Source organism: Melozone crissalis, unplaced genomic scaffold, assembly GCF_028551555.1.
Source record: "Melozone crissalis strain CALT ecotype California unplaced genomic scaffold, PUWL_Pcris_2 ptg000008l_1, whole genome shotgun sequence".
NCBI classification, from domain to species: Eukaryota; Metazoa; Chordata; class Aves; order Passeriformes; family Passerellidae; genus Melozone; species Melozone crissalis.
The window spans coordinates 12,839,392-12,860,088 of record NW_026535786.1 but is presented as its reverse complement, the minus strand read 5'-3'; the positions used below and the strand labels follow the sequence as shown (position 1 = coordinate 12,860,088).

The 20,697-nt window shown below is 46.5% G+C and overlaps 2 protein-coding genes across 4 annotated transcripts; one reads left to right on the top strand and one right to left on the bottom strand.

The window, feature by feature from the left end:
• Positions 1 to 376: 376 nt before the first annotated feature.
• C1S (complement C1s) lies at positions 377 to 8,550 on the top strand. The gene is made up of 12 exons (XM_054269883.1): positions 377 to 468; positions 906 to 970; positions 1,383 to 1,587; positions 2,683 to 2,860; positions 3,096 to 3,221; positions 3,848 to 4,047; positions 4,269 to 4,422; positions 4,653 to 4,768; positions 5,000 to 5,078; positions 5,328 to 5,465; positions 5,942 to 6,016; positions 7,548 to 8,550. Exons 2-12 carry the CDS (start codon positions 966 to 968, stop codon positions 8,339 to 8,341), a joined length of 2,070 nt encoding a protein of 689 aa, XP_054125858.1. The 5' UTR covers positions 377 to 468; positions 906 to 965; the 3' UTR covers positions 8,342 to 8,550.
• A 2,295-nt stretch (positions 8,551 to 10,845) lies between these two features.
• C1R (complement C1r) lies at positions 10,846 to 19,631 on the bottom strand. 3 transcript variants are annotated; one of them, XM_054269770.1, is made up of 11 exons: positions 19,511 to 19,631; positions 17,169 to 17,403; positions 16,738 to 16,930; positions 16,419 to 16,562; positions 16,099 to 16,295; positions 15,465 to 15,612; positions 15,259 to 15,380; positions 14,596 to 14,674; positions 14,068 to 14,208; positions 12,306 to 12,380; positions 10,846 to 12,076 (listed from the first exon to the last, which is right to left on the bottom strand). In XM_054269770.1, the coding sequence occupies exons 1-11, from the start codon at positions 19,582 to 19,584 to the stop codon at positions 11,274 to 11,276; spliced, it is 2,211 nt and encodes a 736-aa protein (XP_054125745.1). In that variant the 5' UTR covers positions 19,585 to 19,631; the 3' UTR covers positions 10,846 to 11,273. The 3 variants fall into 3 exon arrangements, with proteins under 3 accessions (XP_054125745.1, XP_054125744.1, XP_054125743.1); XM_054269769.1 differs by lacking the exon at positions 19,511 to 19,631 and adding an exon at positions 18,083 to 18,120; XM_054269768.1 differs by lacking the exon at positions 19,511 to 19,631 and having other exon boundaries at positions 17,169 to 17,920.
• Between the last annotated feature and the right edge of the window lie 1,066 nt (positions 19,632 to 20,697).

Here is a 20,697-nt window from a genome sequence, read left to right as displayed (position 1 = left end):
CCAATCTCTGGACATGATGATCAAACAGGTTTTTTTGTGCAGAAACATTGGACTCTCCCTTTTCTACACCCTTTGGATGTTGTTCCCAACTTTAAAAAGGGAGGGGAACGAAGAAGACAGGGAAGGCAGTCGAAAACTCTATTCCCCTCCCTTTTCCCCAAAGTCACCTGATTTCCCGAAAATACAGCCAGACTGGTTCGCTCCCTACGGCAAGTTCAGCCAAGAGGATTGTGCAAGTCTTTCTGGAATTCCCCTTCCTGCCGAGAGCTTTCGGAGCCAGCATCTCACGCTAGAGGGAGGGCTGGGAAGCCGCATCCCACAGATAGAGGGTGCTGCGATATTGAGAATTAGAGCTCCCTTCCCAAAACTCGGCTTTGGGTGCGTTTGAAGGAGGGTGTGCACAGGAAGAAAAAGCAGAGAAAGAAAAGAGAAGAGACAAGGAAACCAGACGTGAACTATGGAGAAAAGGTAAATTTTGCAGGCATTATAAATGAGAGAGGAGGATATTCCCCAGTGTCGTTTTCTGACAGCTAGAAGAGTGAGGACAAGGTTCTTCCAAGGTCTTAGCATGATTTTTGAGGTGCTGGGAAGAACGGACTGGGTACTCCTGGGGGATGTGTTCTCTGTCTTAACTTGCTGTGCACCAGCGTGCTGTCTGGATTCACTGGTGATCACAAAGGGAGAGCACTGGTGAGTATCAAGAGAGAGATTCTGTCCTTATGGATCTCAGCCTCCCTTCTTGATGCTTGGGTTTGCTCTGTGCAGGAAGGGCCAGAGATATAAACTTGCTTTTCAGGAAAAACCTTAACCTAGTCTCTCCAGGGTGGGGGTTTAGGGTTTTCAACCTGCTTAGCAGACACACAAACATACAGGCAACATTAACCAATCACAGTTTTTTGTCCCAGAGCATAACTCCAAAGTCCAATTCCTGAAGGTTTTCAGAAAGGAAGAACTGCTTTTCCAAGATGTGGTGAGTTATTAAACCTGAAGGTTTATTAGTAATTGTATTCTATAAATCATGTGCTTGCCCTATAAGACTCTATTGATTTTTAAATCTGAATGTATCTATAGCCCAAATAGCCTCCAGAGCAGGGCAATGAGTAAGGAAGAGCACTTATGATCCCTGTGTTCAGTTCCTGCAGCTTTACCAGATCCTACAGAGGCTGAGACAAGCAGAGAGGACGACTGAGGTTGTACCCCTGTGTGAAAAGCTGCAGGAGAAGGACAAGCCCCATACAGCCACAGCGCTGGCCTTTGAAACTCGGGAGCCAGGAGCTCTGCTGCATGCCATGTGCAGCCAAAGTCTGGCTGTTCACTGGGGCTGTGCACACATGAAAATGGAGAACACTGCTGCCATATCACCTTCCCTTCTCTTTCCTCAGGTCCCTGATCCTCTTCTGTCTCCCTGTCTGGGCTGAGGCAGCTTCCATGTATGGAGAGATCTTGTCACCCAATTATCCTCAGGCGTATCCCAATTATGCCAACGAAACCTGGCACATCCAGGTCCCTTTGGGATATGGCATTCACCTCTATTTCACACATCTGGATCTTGAACCATCACAGGACTGCGAATACGACTTTGTGAAGGTACTGTCTGTGTCCTTGAGTGAGAAAAAGACAAGAAGGCAGCTTAGAGCACAGAACAGCAAAGCTGTGCACACAGCTCAGAGCTGGGAGAGGAGTTATGCACAGCCTTCCTGTTCTGAGCTCCAAGAAGTCCAAATGGCTGGTTGTGTCTCCACTAGCAGCCATGAAATCAGCTCAAGTTTGTTTTATAACTACATGAGTGTTAGCTGCCAACTGAGTGTCCCATTTCTGCCCCCCATCCCATGTTTCTCCATATTCTTAGGAAAAGTCTTCTTAGCCATCACTGACACATCTCTGTGTGGCAGTGCATATTCCTTGCCATTGAAGTCTAGGTGTAAAAAGACCATTTTCTTAGGGGAAGAGTTGTCTGTGCCTGAAATTATTTGGAATCGATGAGTGGACACAGATGATTTATTGCAAACAGAAATTGATTGGAAAGGATGGAGGTTAAAAACAATCTATCTGTGTAGGGACAGTGGCCACTCAGATGAGGTGCTGTGGTCCCTTGCACCACAGTTTTTTTATGATCCATGCACCACAGATTTCTTAGAGCCAGCTGTGCTCTATGTTGTCCCACAAGGCACAGAAGACCAAGCACTTCCACACAAACAGACAGAAACACGACCATCCTGTCCTGCCTTAGCTCAGTGTGAACAGGGGCAGTAAGGTCAAGTGCAGCACCAGGACACCTTTGAGGAGGACCAAGGTGGGACAGGAGGTTGAGTGTGCTCTGTAGTAACCTGTGTCCTTTTGCAGCAAACCAATGAGCCTGTTAGGCTGCTCTGTGGACTGTCACGGTTGGTTTTACTGCTTTGAAATAGCATTTTGGTGATTTTTTTTTTTTGACAAGTGGGTCTGAAGAAGAGATGTTAACAGCAAACACTGTGGATTAATTTGTATCTGAGAAATTAAGGCAAGTATTTCACTAGGAAGACAGTAGGAGGAACACTCTTCCAGTGTCTTATGAACATCATGAAACTGGCTGTCCAGGGGCTCCACTTGGCTGCACCTGAGCACTAAAAGCTGAAAGACTCAAGTGCTGGTAATTCCAGATGTTGCAGTAGTGAGGTGAGCTGTCTCTGAATTCTTCTGCAGATCCTGTCTGGTGGCTATGTCGAAGGCGTGCTTTGTGGGCAGAAGAAACCTCATGCCCCTGGCTCCAGGATTGTGGAGGAATTTCGTGTCCCTTACAACAGCCTCACTATGAGATTCCAATCAGACTTTTCCAATGAGGAGCGTTTCACTGGTTTTGCTGCCTACTACGTGGCAGTGGGTAAGGTTAAAACAGCCTCCTCTGAATCTCTGTAGTTTCCAGGCTGGGAGGAAAGGTGACAGGAAGGGTTTTTCTTACAGAAATGCCTTATTTAAAGAGATCCTAGCAGAGAGAGCTGCATTCCAGTATGGCCAGTATAAATACTTTTCCTTGTTGTTCACTAGTGCTTGCTTCAATATCTCCTTCCCTCAGGGCCCTCTCCTAATTTGGCTGATTCATCTTTTCACACTTGCAGACTTGGATGAGTGCATGGATTTTGTGGATGTACCCTGCAGTCATTACTGTAATAATTATATTGGAGGTTACTTCTGCAGCTGTCCACCAGATTATTTCCTCTATGAAGATAACAAAACTTGTGGAGGTAAGAGATGTGCAAGACCTGTGATCAATAGCAAGAATTCATTTAGACCAAGTGAGATATTGCACTTGGAAGACTTTATCAATCTTCTCAGCCATTTGTGACAGGTATATTTTGGGAGAAAAAACCTATCCCAGTGCAAATCTGAGCTGCAGTAGACAGTGGTTTGAGGAATTTCTATTAATATATTCTTAACAATTCTATTTCTATTTCTGTGTCAGGAGAATTAAGAAACTACTGAATGACCTTCTTTAAAGACTATGATGGAAACCCTTCTACTGCTAGCTATGAATCTTTAAATCTCTGACAAAACAGGGAAGTTCCATAAGGACAAAAAAAATCACCAAGGGCCTGCTTGGCTTGAACCAAAAAGTTGCAAGATCACAAACGGTGCATGTTGAAAGGAGTGTAATATGAGAACCTGAGAATGAGGAAAGGAAGCCTAAATCTCCCTGGCTAACTGGACAGAGAGTGGCCCTAGCTTCAGTTCATGGGCTAGGTACAATGTTGTGCCATGGTTATTGCAGGTAGCTGAGCATACTAGGAATGTAGTAGGAGAGGGAGAGCTTGTCATGTGCACACATGGGCATCCTTTCTGAATCCTACTCGTGTTCCTTCCTCAATCCTAGTGAACTGCAGTGGGAATGTCTTCACCGAGCCAACAGGAGAGATTGCCAGCCCCAACTATCCCAGCCAGTACCCGGAGAACTCTCACTGTGACTACCGAGTGGCTCTGAGCCCGGGCTACTCCGTGGTGCTGAGCATTCGCAGCGGCGACTTCGACCTGGAGCCCGCCGACTCCAACGGGATCTGCCACGACAGCCTCACTGTAGGTGTGCAGCCCAGGGAGCTTAGGGGTCAGGGTGCTCTGTCTCCCATCCATCTCCTCATATTCAGAACACTTTGGTGCTGCTTAACTTTATTTTCAGTTATGTTGTTTTTTGGAGTTTGTGGGAATACATTTGAATATGTATGCATTGAGTGTGTGTTTTAATTGCTCTCTCAATACATTTGGCATTTCTCATTTAATCTTGTTTGGCATTTTCACAGATTGTCTCTGGAAAACAGCGTTTTGGTCCCTATTGTGGCAGCAAATTCCCAGGTCCTTCTGAAATCAAAACCAGGAACAACATTCTTGACATAATCTTCCAGACAGACCAGGGCATACAACACAGAGGCTGGAAAATACGCTACTATGGGGACCGTGAGTACACCCTTGGGAATGTGGTCACTGCTGATGAGTTAGGGACAGGATTTGTCCCAGGTCAAATTTGTGGCACAACGACATGTTAACATGTTCACAGCTGCTGGTACTGAGAAAGGGTATGCCTGCTTACTGGGGGAAAAACATCACTGGGGAGAAAGAGCTTGGGAGCTGGAAGAAGACTGAATCTCGAACCAGTTCACCACTGATTTCCATCTATCTTTTCAAAGCTGTAACTTGTCCCATGAGTGTCATCTCCAACTCTGTTCTTGACCCAAAGAAGGACAGATATATCTTAAAGGACATTGTGAAGGTGACCTGTGTGGAAGGCTACGAAATTGTGACTGTAAGTGAAATAAAAAACCATATGTCCTCTCTGGCCTGCTCAGCAACATCTGGAGGCCATTCCCATCAGGGGTCCTGAGTACTTTTGGGAACCCAAGGTTTTCAACATAGCAGTAGTAAGAGGAATCCTCTTCCAGCCACTGCAGCATTTTGAGGCCCCTCCCCTAGAGCACCTGTGTCAGATGTATTTCATGTCCAGAGACTTACATGGATCATATGTTTTATTTCCTAGCAACGAGATAGCATCACAAGTTTTGTCTCCAGCTGTGAGGAAAATGGTGAATGGAGCAACTCCCACTTGAGCTGTGTTCGTAAGTGACCTGTGTCTGTATTGTGGGAAGGGAATTGGAATCAGTGTTTAGGCTCTAGATCCACTGTATGTCCAGATTAGGAGGATGCTGAAATACTGGGATGTGAGCATGCTGAAGGGACAGAGAAAGTGAGCTCCCATGACTGTACAGGGATTAGAGAAGCTGAGTTGTTCCCTGTCATACAAAATAATCACATTGTTGAGTGAGGGTGCTCCTTTGATTGTGTTTGATTCTTTCTGTTCTCTACAGCTGTGAACTGTGGTGATCCCCCTAATGTTGACAATGCCCAAGCCTCATACATCTCTGAGCTCCAGGAGCCTCTGTACACAGCTGCTGTCCGCTATGAGTGTGAGGCACCCTACTACACCCTGGAAAACAAAGGGCATGGTGAGCATTGCCTCTGCTGCACAGTCATATTCCTTGGGTTAAAGGCCCAAGAAGTGCTTCTGGCACTGTCATGGGGCTGAGATTTTGTGCTATCAGGTCAAGACTGGTGTGGGGTTGCAGGCAGTAGTTTAGTGTGGCCTCTGTGTTTATATACAATCCAACAATGCCTGGGCTGTTGACCTTAAATTCATTAGCAAGTCCTCTCTCTGTTTGCCTTGTGAGTGAACCATGCAGGTTTTTGTCACATGTAACACAGAGTTCTGGTAGAAAAGTAAGGGACTCAAGAAATCTGTTAAATGAGGTTTCTCCCAAAAAGGCATAGAAGCACCCTGGTAGGGAGATAACAGCGATGTTTACCAAGCTGTGCTTGCTTTGGAAATAAGAAGGTTGATATATCATGTACATTAGGGTTATTTACCCTGTGTTTATCCTGACTGTGTGCTTATGGAATTCTTTTTTCTCTCATGTTTTCCCAGCGGTATATCGGTGCTCAGCCAGTGGAGAATGGGTCAATGAAGGGATGGGAACAAAGCTACCAAAATGTGTCCCAGGTACTACCAAATACTCTATGTGCATGCAGCATATGAAGGACACTGCTTCTTTCATCTCTGTATTTTTCTTTTCTTAACTTCTAGCTGATAGAGAGAATTTCAAACCCTGTGTACTGCTCAGTTTACCCTCGTAGAGGAGGCAGCATGACTTGCCCTAGCTGTACATGATGCCTGTTCACCCCTTCAAAGCCCCAGATCCTCACTGGCAAAGTACAAGATCCAGGTGGAGGAGATTCAACTCTCTTAAAAGTCCAATCACAGCTTAGACAGTGGTTTGGGTTATACAAGTACACAGTAAGAAAGGCAAACTCAAAGATAAAGCTCAGGGAATTTACTACCCAAGAGGAGGCTACAAAGAACATGAAGCGAAATTCTTCTCAGTGAGACACAGCAATAAAAGGCAATGATAGGCTCAGGTTGCAACAAAGAAAATTCTGATTGTATCTAAGGAAAAATGCTCCCCCAGAGCCCTGGAACTGCTGTCCAGAGAGGCTGGCTAATCACTACCCTGGGAGATGAGCAGAAGTTACCTGTCAAAGCCCCTGAGTAGCCTGGTTTTGGAGTTAGAAGGCAGGGGGAAGGCAGTTAGGCAGGAATAGGTTGAGCTAAAGGCACTGAGAAGTACCTTCCAGCATAAATCTTCCCATGATTATGTGAAATTCTTTAACAAATTCTGCTTCACGCAAATTAGAAGCTATCTGCTGGCTATAGTCCCTTAATCTCTGATTTTCTAACTAAGGATTCAATGCAAACAAGACAGTGTGATAAGAAATCAGTTTCCTAGCAATGTCAGAATGACCAGTCTTATTTATATCCTTATTATTAACATTCTCCAAAATGTTACTGAGCATTTTGCTCAAAAAAACATGGAGCATCTTTGCACTCAGAAGACCCACAGATAAGATCCCCTACTGCTTAAGATTTTACATACTTATAGAATGGAGAGGCAAAATGGTAAAACATCAGTGACAAACCTGAACTCTTAACCTGTGAGTATCTGGAGTTCACAAAAAACAAAACTAAAACCAACCAAACAAAAAAAGGCAACAAAAAAACACTACCACCACAAAAAAAATCAACAACAAAAAACCCCAACCAAACCAAAAAGATACATATTTAAAGAGCAGTGTCATATTTATAAGAAGTAAGTATTTTTTCAAAGACTTCATCTAAAGAGCATAATTCAGCAAAGAAAAAAAACTAGAAGGTGAATAAATTGTGAGCTTTGATATACCTAACACTGTCAAGGTGACAGCTGCTTTCCAGAAAACTGAATTTGAGAATGAGCATTTTAAATCTAAATTGAGTGTTGATAGTATTTTTTCTAGAATTTTCTTTGATTTCTCTATAAATACTATTTGCAAAGTCTGTGGCATAAAATATAAACATGGTTAATCAGATTCCAAAGTTATTCAGAGGACACAGGAAGGAGGGGACTGTGGGCTTTTTAGCAGTACTAAAGAACTCCCAGTTTGTAACTGCTAATTCTCCCATCTTGTCTTTCTCCCATTTTTCTTTCTCTTCTTTCTAGTCTGTGGGGTGCCTAGCAATCCCATCCAAGACACAGGGAGGATTTTTGGAGGCACCCGTGCAGAAAAGGGGAACTTTCCGTGGCAGGTGTATTTCAATAACCCCAGAGCCAGTGGAGTGCTCATCTCTGACAGATGGGTGATGACTGCAGCTCACGTGCTGGAGGGGTATGACAAGCCCACCATGTATGCTGGGGTAATCAATGTTCGTAGAGATTTCCTGATGCAGGAAGCTGAAAAGCTTATCCCAGAAGCTTCTTTCATTCATCCTGGTTGGAAGGAGGAGCCTGCAGAAAGCAGGGTCGATTTTGATAATGATATTGCGCTGTTGAAGCTGAGGAATCCCGTGAAGATGGGTCCAGACATCTCACCCATCTGCCTTCCTGGTAAATCTCCTGAATACGAGCTGGAAGAAGGGACTCTGGGCTACATTGCTGGATGGGGCAGGAGGGAGAAAGGAAAGCTCCCTGCTGATCTTTTGAAGGCCCAGATTCCTGTGGTGAGCATGGACAAGTGCCGGTCTGTGAAACCAGACGGCTTCGATGGCTCCGTCGTTTACGTATTCACGGACAATATGATCTGTGCTGGCGGTGGCAAGGACAGCTGCCAGGGGGACAGTGGTGGAGCCTATGCCATCCAGGACCCTCTGAATGCCACCCGGTACTATGTGGCGGGGCTCATCTCCTGGGGGCCAAAGTGTGGCACCTTTGGCCTCTACACCAAGGTGGTGCGGTACCTGGACTGGATCACAGAGACCATGCGCCAGCACGAGGGCGAGGAAGCCTGGCAGGAATAGCTGCTGATCCTCTCAGCACCGCCACCCTTTCCAAACGTGAGGGCTGCATGTCTGGGCGGGCTGTGACACTGCGCACTCTGTGTATCCAATGGGCAATATGTAACACATTGTAACTCATCCTGTCTAGGCTGAGCGGAGAGCCAGGGGTATGGACCTGCTTCTCCCACTGTCATCACGTCTGGGAAGGGAAATTCTCCTTCTTCCACTCATAGTAGTGTAAAAAGAAGACATTATTCTGAATAAAAGAGACTTTTTCTGCTTCCTTTCATTTTATTCTGTCCTATTTTTTCTCACTTGGAATAGACCTAGCTGTGCCCCATTGAAACCTGACAGGGAGGTTTCAATGAAGATGAGAGAGAATAATGGTTGGTTCCCATGGAAGGTTCAGAGCCTGGTTTCTAATTTATATATTTCCTGACCAGTTCAGAATATCTAACAGCATTAAAGAATGTCCAAACTGCCTTTTGTGCAATGTGCTATTGTGTCTGTAATGCCTTTCTTCTTCTCAGTCTAGACCTGGCTTTCCTTGAAACTCCCTAAATCAAATGTCTAATCATATTCTGACACTGCTAGCTTTCATCGAGCTGGAACTTGTAGTACCTCACTCTCTACCAGAGTCTTTATAAAATTCTTCTGAGATGGTTTCATCTCACTCATCAACCATTACCAGCAATGAGGATTCAGACTTCTGAATTAAGCTGCAGAGAACAAACATTCAAAAGAATTTCATTCACCTGTCCTCAGGCTTTTTTAATTTAGAAAATAAATAAAGCTTGATTTTTCTCCCAAAACACTGCATTCTCTTGATTTAGGGAACAAATATTTCCTGACATGTCTTAGAGGTATTTTCTGCTCTGAAAAGTCCTATATCATTCACAGACTCCTTCCACTGAGATGATGAGGGACCTGGTACAGATGGCACATACTGAAAGACTGGGTTTGTTCAGCTTGAGGAGGAGAAAGCTAAGAGGGGATATCTTACTGCTGTATTCAGATACTTTAATTTCCAGCTGGGCTTTTTCCTAGCATGTGGGTCAGCACTGGAAATGTGCCACAACAGACTGTTCCCAGATCTCAAAAACTTTCCCTGAAGCTCTGAAGTTAGCCCCACTGTCAGCAGTGGATTGAACAGAGACATCTTCTTCCCGCCTAAGTTTTCATAGGAGTTTAAGAAATGGTGAGGAGGATGTGTACAGCTCTTGGGAGATTTGATATGGAATCCTGCACCCAGCTGAAGTGTCCTGGATTGCCACGCAAATTCTATTTTATTTGCCATCTGTGTGGCAGTGGTCTTCTCTTAAGTGAGCAGTTTTCCTCATCTCTTCCACATCCAATCCTCTCTCAGGGGAGACATCTGCTGATAATGGCTATTGAATGTCACTGCATGACTGATAAGAACTATAACATCCCATTGTGAGATGCTCTCCACGGAGGGAGGAGCCAAGCATTCCTACCCAGATATAACCTGGAGATTCTGGAACACCAGCATGGCTTCTCTACTGGATTTCCCAGAGAAACAGCTGCTTCTTCCACTGGATCTTCAGAGGAAGACTACACCCTTTCTAGAGGATCTCTGCTCCAACAGAACCACACCTGACACTCCAGGAGAGCTGCAGCCACAATCCAAATTGGACTGCTACCAACATCCTGACCAACAGGGTGTTAGGTTGTGCTCTGACTCTGTCAGTGTTGTTTTAGTTTACTGCATTGTTTATTTTATCTTTTTATTTTCTTCCCTAGTAAAGAACTGTTATTCTGCTCCCATATTTTTTGCCAGAGAGCCCCTAAATTTAAAATTTTATAGCAACTCAGAGGGAGGGGGCTTACATTTTCCATTTTAGGGGAGTCTCCTGCCTTCCTTAGCAGACACCTGTCTTTTGAAACCAAGACATGAAGCACCTTCAGTTTTGTGTAACAAGCAAAACATTATTGGATTGTTGGACTAGTAACCAAGTATCTTATATCTTGTTTCTCTCAGTCACTCATAAGAACACAGTAGGGCATTTTGCAGTAGAAAAAGTAGTTAAGAAGACAACTCCAGAGAATACCCACAACACAAGAGAGGTTGGCTTTACTCTGAATGAGCATCATTTTAGAGCTGCTGTCCTGCAGCTAAAGCTTTATTTCATATAGTATAAAAAAAAAAAATCCATCCTCCACTTCTGATCAGTAAAGTTTCCTGAGCTCCCTTCTCCATGAGATTGGTTGTTGCCTTTCCTGGTTTTGGAATGTGGCATCACACAGGCAAGTTATTTTTGCCTCCCTTGAAGCCACCTGGGATTTCAGGCCGTGTAATCTAATGATAGTTTTGGGACAGATAAGCAGCTGCCATATGCCATTGCAGAACTGGAAACACTTTAGTGGTAGGTAAAGCAATCCCTATACAAAGTCCAAAAGTCCAGGTCAATCTTGCACAAAAGTTGCTTCCAGTGCTGAAAAGTATTCAGTTGTTAAAAACATAGACAAAAAAACGTGAAAGACCTGGTTTATTCAGCAAGTATTTTAATATTCAGACTCTTACTGATGCCAATGGGCTTACGCACACTGTACTCAGCAGAAGCTACCCCATCCTTCAAGGAAGTCTTCTCCCCTGCAACCTTCCCACAAAAGAGAGTACAAAGTAGACTGCAGTAGTCTCATGATATCATCAGCATTTCAAACCTTAACATGTTTGCTGCCATGAGATTTCCTGAGACAATTAAGGCTTCATCTGGTTATATGATTTGTATGAGCCAGAACACCCACAAAGGTGTCTCCCAAGCTGCCAATGTACAACCAAACAGGATGGCAGCTTTCAGAAGTGCTCATGATGAAGGTTACATGCTTTGTGCTTTTGAAAAACCTTTGGGACATCATGAAAAGCTTTGGCTATGATTTGCTGTGTGTGGAAATTGATATGCTAATGGTGCTTCAGGTAGTAGGACAGCAATACCTAGGGCCTGTCCTCCTTTACTATCCCATTGATCCAGTCCAGATAGCTGAGGATCTTGGTGTAGAAGCCGTAGCCCGTGCCACAGCCGATTCCCCACGAAACGATGCCGGTAGCCACCCAGCGACCGCTTTCCCTGTCCAACACCGTGAGGACACTCCCGCTGTCCCCCTGGCAGGTATCCTTCTTGCCTTCCAGGAAGCCAGCACAGAACATGTTCTCAGAGAAAACCATAGGGATACCTTTCTTATTACTGTCTAGCCAACTCTGACACTTCTCTTGAGCCACTGCTGGTAGGCTCACGTACTTCAAATCGCTCGAGATGCGGTTCTTGTCCACACCAAAGCCGCTCACGTAGCCCATGTGCCCGTGGGCGTAGAACGAGGTGTTGGTGGCATCTGGGAGACAGATGGGCAGCAGTGTAGGGCCCAGGGTTACTGGGTTTTTCAGCTCCAGCAGGGCTATGTCCCCGTTGAAGTTGTGCTCATCTTTAGGGTTGAAATCCGGGTGGACAAAGATCCTGCGCACAGGGTGGTTACCCATCTTGTGGAGCTCGTCTACGTTGGTGTGGCCGAGGAAAATGTCAGCCTCCTCTGCCAGCTGCTCCAGGCTCACATTGTTCTGTACTCCTCCTTTGGGGAAGATGGTGTGGGCAGCAGTCAGGATCCAGCGATCGCCCAGGAGGGCACCACCCCCTCGTCCATTGATGCCAGTCAGAGCCTGCCAAGGAAAATTGCCTCTCTTTGCTGCTTTGCCACCCAAGATCCGCTGGACTTCAACAACGGGATGGATTGGCTTCCCACACACTGTGGAGAAACACAAGAACATGACACCTACCCTCTGTTGTCCTGGCTTTTCTCTCTCTTTCCTCACCATCACTGTTTGATTTCACTTTATTTTGGCTTTCTGGACAGTTTTACCTTTTCCCTGCCAGATACCGCTATTCTCACCCCCCTACCTGCATGCTGTCCCACTTTTGTACTGATTGTAAGCATGAGTCAGAAAATACCAGGTGAAGTCAGAGTTTTTACTGACCTGGCAAGCAGGATGGAATTCTCTTCTGGCCATCTTGATCCAGCCAGGTTCCCTCAGGAGAACAGGTGAATCTTTCTGTAGGATGAGAGGGAAGGGAATGAGACCCAGGCCTGCAGGCATGGGGTGAGAAAATAGAATGGAATGGAATGGAATGGAATGGAATAGAATAGAATAGAATAGAATAGAATAGAATAGAATAGAATAGAATAGAATAGAATAGAATAGAATAGAATAGAATATTTTCAAGAGGTTCCTTAGCCCTTCCATTCCAAAGCATCTTTCCTGGGAGAAGCTGCCTGTGGTAGAGTGTGAGATGTTTCTGTCTGTACATTTTGAAGCAGGACCTCAGTTCCAGGGGAGCAGTAAAGCTGCAGTAAAGCAGTAAAGCAGGCACTATAGAAGAAAACGTTGAAGGGCCATCTGCTTGAAGTCTTATCTTCACTGGGTCCACAGGTGTACAGAGCACTGTTTGACCTTATTTAGCCCAAAGAAGAGAGAGAAGTAGTAAAAGCATGGGTTTTAGATTCAAACTTCTGGTATCGGTAGTTTGCAGAGTAGGACAAGGTGGTTTGTCCCAGAAATGGGAACCAGATGAGTCAGGTGCTGTACATGATAGGTATCTATTTCTGAGCCTAAGTTGCAGGTCAGCTAAACTTCACATGTCACCTCTCAACACAAACTCTACTACCTCCAACACTCTTGCTTTTCTTAGAAAGTTTGTGCTGGCGACTAAAAATAATTTTTGTACAATTTGTCTTAATGCTGAAGTAAATGCTTCTGAGAAAGTGTTTGCTGTTGTCTTTTAAAATTGATTAAATTAGGATGACTCCACACCAGAATTTGGCTGCAGCTGATATTTGCTTGCTCCTCATTTTTCTTCTGATGAGACTGATCTCTGAATCTATATGAAAGAGTTAAACTCAGATGCAAGAATAATCAAATTCAACATTAGTATCAACTTAAAGAACTCTTGAGTAGCATGTCACCTCTCTCCAGCACAACCGTGCATCTATGCTGGTAACTGTATCCAGGAACTGATTCAGATTAATTTTTTTTTCCTTGTGGAGGCTAAATGAGCAACCAAGGCAAGGAAATAATGAACTTCTTATGCTGTTCTTGGAATCAAAGGTCCTGCGTCATCAAGCAATGTCTCAGGTGTAAAAAGAAGGCATGTGAATGGTTTAGAATGATGACTTAAGTTTTCTGAGGTGCTGCATTAAAATAGTTTTTCTGCAAGTATGTTATTTAGCTCTTAGATATCTCTGCAGCTGAACAATATTCCAAAGAGCTAAACAGCACTGCACTGGAGCAGAGTGTGTGTTTATTTATTTGCCTCTGTAGCAACTCAGACTGATGCAGTGAGTTTTGTGAATTTTGGTGATTCCCAGACTCCATGCCTCGAATTTCAGTGAAAGAATGCAATCCACCAGAAAAGAATGCAATCCACTAGGAAAAGAATGAAATCCACTAGAAAAAAAAAAAAATAAAATCACAACTATAGCTGAGAGAATAAGACCTTTGGCAAAAGTTAAGGGGAGCATGGAAGAGGGATGTGATGGGCTCTGGGAATGAAGCAGGGTGGGAATAGGCTGAGACAAAAAGACTCCAGAGATATGCTGCAGGGTCAAGAAAAGACTGGAGAGTCTTCACAGGAGGCAAGCATGAGCCCTAAGCCTGGGAAGAAGAGCCAATTCTAATTGGAAACGTGGGAGGGCTTTCCAGGCACAGGTGTCCGTGGTGCCCAGGTGGGATCAGGACTCACCCCCGCCCGTCCCGGTGACGATGTGGTAATAGGGCTCATTGCACCGGTATGCGATCACCGACTGGTACTCATCGTTTGCAGGCTCCTTAAGGTAGCTGAATGCACCATTGGTCAGGTTTTTGGGGCTGCCACAGTTCACAACTACAACAAAGGGGAAAAAATAAAACATGAATCAACAGCAGACTGACTGCAAGTCTGGGCATTGGGGCCAGGATGTGAAGGACCAGTTAGGACAGTGGGCAAAGAGAGGTTGTCCCAAAAGAGATCCCAGATTAGGATCTTTTGCTTTTAGATATTGCAATATCATAGTAATTTTGGAGTGATATTTAGGTATTTTTGTAAGGGAGGAAAAACATTTGAATTTTTGCAAGCAGAAAAATGTGAATCAATGGTGGACCTTCATAGGTCCTTCCAGACAGCACATCCATGAGGCTATGGACTAAGTGAGTCAGAGAGGCTGAATTTCCCACGTTCCCGGAGCAGGAAAGCCACAGCAGAGGATGTTATTCCCGTTCTCAGATCACTCACCTTCACAGCGGGGCATGGGTTGATGCCATGTGCCATCAGCCTGGCAGACAGCCGTGAAGGACATCAGCTTTTTGTCACCCTGCATGGGAGAGAAAAACATCTGTTGGTTGTACAGAGCCTCTAATTCCTTCCCCACATCTAAATATTATTCTGTGTGCCCATCTTTTCACTGCTGTCCAATATTTGCCCCTCTGCAGTCTGTTCCAGTCGCTGTCTCCTCTTTTCTCTCCATCCTGTAATTGCCACGCGCTACACATTCTTCACAGCAGGCCAAGATGCCAGCAGCCAGCAGCTATAAACCCACAATGAGTCAGAGGTGCTACCCAGCCCTGGCAATAGGATGGCAAGGGAGGCAGGTAGCATCTTCGGCTTTTGTATTCTGATTTCATATCCTTCCAAAGAGGTGTTTTTGTCTACTTTGTCTAACTTTTCCTGGGATCTTTGTCTTTAATCTTCTACCAGGGCTTCATGAAAGAGTAACTGCATAAGGAAGAGAGCTAAGAAAAGAGAAACCACTGGAAAAAGCTGAGAGAAGCAAAGAAGAAACAGAAATGACAAGAGGTTGCCATGAGTGAAATCTCCAGAGATGTTCAACCAAAAGTGAAAGGCACGAACTGAAAACAAAAGAGAATACGGCTGAAGGGAGTGGAGAAGGGATCTCACCTCCATCAGGTGATAGCCAGTCTTGCAGCTGACAACAACATAGTCCTGAAATTGGTACACAGGCTGCAGGTCTCTGATGATGGTGAAGTGATCCCGTGGGACAGGCTGTGGGCACCGTATTTCTGCGAGACAGTGGGACAGGTTAGGCTGGGATTAGCAAACAGAGTCTGTGGGCTGTGGTTGCCTCTGGGGGAGAAATCCCTTACTCTCTGAGGTGTAGTGGACCTTCCAGCCACGGCTGAACCCTGAGTCATCGGTGAGGAAGAGTATATCCACCTCATTGCTGTTGGTTTCAATGATGCCAGGTGGTTCCCTGCCACAGAATTCACCAATCTCTCTCCCTCGGGCTTGGATCTGATGAGGAGAACATGTATCACAGGAACAGAAACAGAAACACACATGCCTCTCTGCCTCAGAATGCCTGTTTCGACCCAGAGCAAATTTACCAGAGTGCCTGTGATAGTGAATAGGGCTGGTTGTCAGACCCACCTTTGCTGATGCCTTCACTAACAGATCAGAACTGCAGACTGACCCAGCACAAGCCCTGCTTCTCCCTTATCTGGGAATCAGAGCTATCAGTCCCTGAGATTAAATCAAAGGGAAATTAAACTGGAAGAAGGATGGGGTTTTTTCCTTCACTCACAGGGGCCTATGACCCAGAGCCTCTGACCTCAGGACAGTGGCAATTACATGCACTGAGGGAGAGACAGTGCTGGGGCATTCATACTTGAGCATTCTGCTTGTGCTGATCCCATATTTCTCATCTGAATAGTGATGTCTCCACCACTCCTGTCCGGGTCTGGCAGCAGGTTTGGGAGGAGAATTTGCTAATCTCAGTACCTTGAGCTGGTCATAAGGACAGTGGACTTGCTGGTGATCATCAATCTCAAAGGGTTCCAAGAACCTGAGGGCGATGGACAGGCCCTCCTGCAGACGGATGCTGTAGTTACACCGGAGGTACTCGGGGTAGGGCTGTGGGTACTCGGGGCTGCTCAGGTACCCAGAGGCCTCCGTGAACAACTCACTGCTGCACTCCACTGTGAAGAGGAGGAAAGGACAGGTCACATCGTGGGGCTGTGCCTTCTGCAGCGCCGCCATCTGCTTCCTAAGTCACTTCTCCCAACCCGCCTGCTCCTCTGATCTTTTAAAATTTCTCTTACCTTTGCAGGAGTGCTGGTCACTCTGAAGCTGGTAGCCAATCCGGCAAGAACAGAAGTAGCCACCCACATAGTTGTGACAGAAGTGCTGGCATTGAGGCCTTTCATTGTTCTCGGCAGCATTGTTAGGATCACATTCATCCAGATCTGAAGACACAGGAAGCCAAGGGGCAAGGGGAAGAAAGTGTTAAACCTCCCTGCTCTACAGTACTTAGAGATCCATATCCTTGCCTGAAGCTTCTCTATTTGCCTGGCAAGGAGGGAAATTGGTTGGAGCCACACAGGCTTTTCCTTCTGCATGCCGAGGGTATTTCCTACTCACCCACAGCTCTGTAGGACGCCAGGAAGCCCCTGTAGGGAATCACTGTGCCGTTGTCTTCATTGGAGAAATCAGAGTGAAATTCCAGGTGCATCTTTCTCCCCTTAGATACAAACTCCTTTCTTCCCGGGTGATTGCCTGTGGTCGACCCAAGCCGGCCACAATATCTGCCCAAGTCCTTCTTGTCTGCTTTGATCTGTCAAAGTTAAGGTGAAATCAGTGCAGCCTCAAAAAATTGAGCCTGCTCCACACACTGATATTACCCAACCATGAGTTGTCAGCGCTTGTTCCTCCCATTTCTATCTTTAACTCCTTCCCTTTCCTTTGTGGGAAGCATCAGATGAGGAGGCCTGGTGGATGAGGAGCCATTGCACTTGGTGGCCCCTGGGCTGCCATCTCCAGGCACCCCCTGGCCCAGGAGTCTGTGCACGTACCTTAACATAGTCGTAGAAGCAGGACTCAGATGGCTCCAGGTCAAAGTATCTGAAGGTCAGCTTCACCACATAGCCTTTTGGGACCTGGATATCCCAGCTGCTGGTGTTATCGTTGGGATATGGCTTGGGATAATTGGGGGATCTGATCTCCCCAAAAAGGGGAGAACCTCTTGGGACAGGATTGGAACTGATCACTCCAAAAAAGAGGAAGGCCCATGGGAGACAAGGAACATGCCTGTGAACACGACAAATAAACGATGACATTGCACAAAATTAGGTCATTCAAAATCAGGGAAGACTTCACAACTGACTTGTGCACTGTCCAGAGGAATGCAAACACAGGAAGCCTGGTTGCAGGACCAGCTCCTGGCTTGGATCACTCAGGAACAAGAAGGGCAGCTGAAATGAAGACACCAGCACTAACAAGGTTCCAGCAAGCCACTGTACTAGCCTCTACAGAGAAATTCATTAACCCAGGAAGCAGCGTGGAGGAGCATGGGTGAATTCCCTGAGTAAGGTCTGCATGTCCCCAGAAGCTCTAAGGCTGATTCTTATAGAAACAGGAGAAGTTTGGTCCCCCTTGACCCCGGGCCAGTGAGTTGTTTTGGGTTATCACTAGTTTAGGATCCTTGGCCAGGATCTGAAGATCTCAAGCTCCGTTTGCTGTGGAGCAATCCTGCCAGTGTCTCCTGGGCAGCCCTCTAGCCACTCATGCCTCCAAAAGTTGGCACTCACATTTTTTATCTCTCATTCTGCGCATCTCCCCCCTCGCCCTCCGTGTTCCTCCGGGACAAGCTCACTGCCCAGCGCAGCAGCTCAGCCCCGTTGTGCTACTCTCCTCCTCCCTGGAAAGGTTTGAGCCCCAGGACCCCCACCCTCCCCCAGGGTTGCCCCCTGCCCGGAGCCCGACTCACATCTCCGTGCGCTCGCCCTGCCCGTGCAGCCCGGCGGAGCTCGGAGCGGCGGCCGGCGGGGAGCCGGGGCGGGACCGGGGGAGGAGGAGGAGGGAGCTCGGGAGGCAGGAGCGGGGAATAGAAAGCAGGACTGCGAGCAGCCTGGCCCCGGACCAGGCCGGTCCCAGCGCCGGCTCTGCTGCCCTCTGCTGCCCGAGCGCCCCGGGCCCGGCCCGCCGACACCGAGCCGGGGGAGCCCCGGGGGAGCCCCGGCCTGGCCACGCAGAGCCGAGAGACCTCTCCTGGCCCTGGAGGCAGGAAAACGATTGCCTGAGACCCCTCCGAGGGCCTGGTCTGCTATCCAAAAACTGCTCCGAGTTTGTTCCTGCCGAAAATGTCCTCCTCGAAAGACCCCCCCCCCCCCCCCCAGTCCCCCCGGGCTTTTTTCTGGTTTAGAAAGATGAGAAAATTTATAGTCTTCACAAGTTAATTCAAACTTTAAAAAAATCAAGCTGAAATGAAGCTGTCAAAAAAGATAAGTTTTCTCAATTCTGACCTGCTGAAGAGCACCTCTGAGATTTCTGGGGGGTGGGAACTGGGATCATCCTCAAGGAAAGCAAGAAGCCTCAGGCACTTGAGTTAAAAAGATATTAAGAAAAATGAAAGTCTACAGAATTAAAGGCATTCTGAGAACAAATCCCTTTTCAAGGACCCCTCTTGATGTTTCTTCTGCAAGCATTTTTAGGAGAACCAAGATAGATAGATAAGGCCCTCTATTTAATGGGGAAATGAGAAAATATAGCAACTTGAAAACCCCTTTCAGGCTTTTAACAACATAGTGCCCAAGACATGTATTTATGTCCCCAGTTTTATGAAGTTCAAAATTTCTTGGCTTTCAGGCTTTGGTGGAAGAGATAAAACACCATTTTAGTGTTTTTCCTTGGAATTATGAGTGGCTTCAGAGAGGTTAGGAAGCGTCTTGCATTGAAATCAGAGGAAGCAATTCACAGCCACAAAAACATGTTGAATGAAGATGAAAATAGTGTTAAAAAGAATGAAGAAAGCAGCTTTGGGATATTTATGGAAGTGTACTAGAGAACCTGTTCATCAAACATCTTTGAATTATTATCCCAAAAAGATGACATAAACACATAATTAATGCCACTGCTATAATGCCATATGGCCCCACATATCAGATTTAAGATTAAAGATGGAACATTATCCCAGTACTTCCTGATGTCCTCTGCATGATGAACACACTTGGGCAGGCTCACTGCTGTGCTGTGCCATGCTGGAGCGGTTTCTTACTCAGAAACCACACCTGGAAAGCAGCGGGAAGAGTGTTCCCTGGGAAAGCACGGACAGACAGACAGCCCTGGGGATCCTTTGTGGAAGTGGATAATTTCGCTGTGTCCTTGACAAGCAATCCTCTATCCAGGGGGCACTTACTGGGAGTGCCCCGTGACACTTTCAAAGCACATCTGCCGTGTCCTCAATGCCTTTTCCCGTCCCGACAGCACCATCTGGGATGACAGGAGACGAGTTCAGCCGGTGAAGCAGGGGTGGTTGGCTGGGGACACATCCAGCCCGAGCAGCCCTCCCCTGACACACATCCCAGAGCCACCTGGTTGGGAGAGCACAGCGGCACCCTCAGCGCAGCTCCAGCGCTCCCACTGCTGGCCTCCCCTGCTCCGGGCAATCCTCTTCCTCCTGCTGGGCTGGGGCCAAGAAATAGCATGGTTTTTCCTTGGAAGGACATATGTGCCCATCTTTGCTTAGGGGCAGAATTCCTGTAGGACCACGGAATATATGTAGGACCACAGAATGCCAAAACTAACCCCTGTTTGCTGCCTGTGGGCCTCAGCTGCATTACAAGTGCTCTGGACAATAAATACAGACAATATCAGAGCAAAGTAAAAAAACTGTAGATCTTCAGCATGGTCAAAGATGCCAACATCCTCCTATAGAGCAAGAACCCTGCTTTGAATACAGTGTCTTGCAGGAGGTCGTTGGAAAGAAATCTGCTCTACAGACTCAGAAACCATGAAAATATCTTCTGGCATGTGGACTAGATCCTCTTGTCCACAGAGAAGAAGGAGCTGGATACTTTATCCTCAAGCCTGAGTCAAGGAGGACAGAGAACTACCTCTGTTTGGTCTCTTACAGCTACACCACCTACCCTACAGAACAGCAGGGCTGCACACCCAGGCTCACCTATAAACACTGAGCTGCCTCCCCAGGGCACTCTACATTCAACCCCATTGGTTTGACTACCCAAAGTACCCAAAGGCTTGGTTGGAGCCTTCTGGGGACACTGCCATTGGGCTTGGCCTTCACACAGTCAGGCCTGTGAGAGAGTGGCTCTTTCAGACAAATCATGCTGCTTCTGCAGCTCTGGCTGGTAGGGAGAGGATGATCAAGACCAAAAGAATGTTCAGGACTCAGTGGATCTTTCCCCTGATATGAGATGGTGAGCAGCAGCAACAGCACCTTGGCAGTCTATTTCTGTGTCTTCTAAATCAAGGAGCAGAACCAAGTGTAATACCCTGAGGGGTACACAGTTCTGCAGCACCAGCCACTCACCAATATCACACCTCCTCCCACCTGAGTCCTCTCAATATCACAACTTTCCCCTG

Bases quoted from the DNA above. Each gene is read 5' to 3' on its own strand.
- C1S (XM_054269883.1), top strand. The intron at 4,048-4,268 runs GTAGGTGTGCAG...GCATTTTCACAG, and splicing joins TCTGCCACGACAGCCTCACT to ATTGTCTCTGGAAAACAGCG. The intron at 4,423-4,652 runs GTGAGTACACCC...ATCTTTTCAAAG, and splicing joins AATACGCTACTATGGGGACC to CTGTAACTTGTCCCATGAGT.
- C1R (XM_054269770.1), bottom strand. From the start codon at position 19,584: ATGGTGCTGTCGGGACGGGAAAAGGCATTGAGGACACGGCAGATGTGC. The intron at 14,675-15,258 runs GTGAGATCCCTT...TCTCCCATGCAG, and splicing joins CTGGCTATCACCTGATGGAG to GGTGACAAAAAGCTGATGTC. The intron at 14,209-14,595 runs GTGAGTGATCTG...CCTTTGTTGTAG, and splicing joins ACCCATGCCCCGCTGTGAAG to TTGTGAACTGTGGCAGCCCC.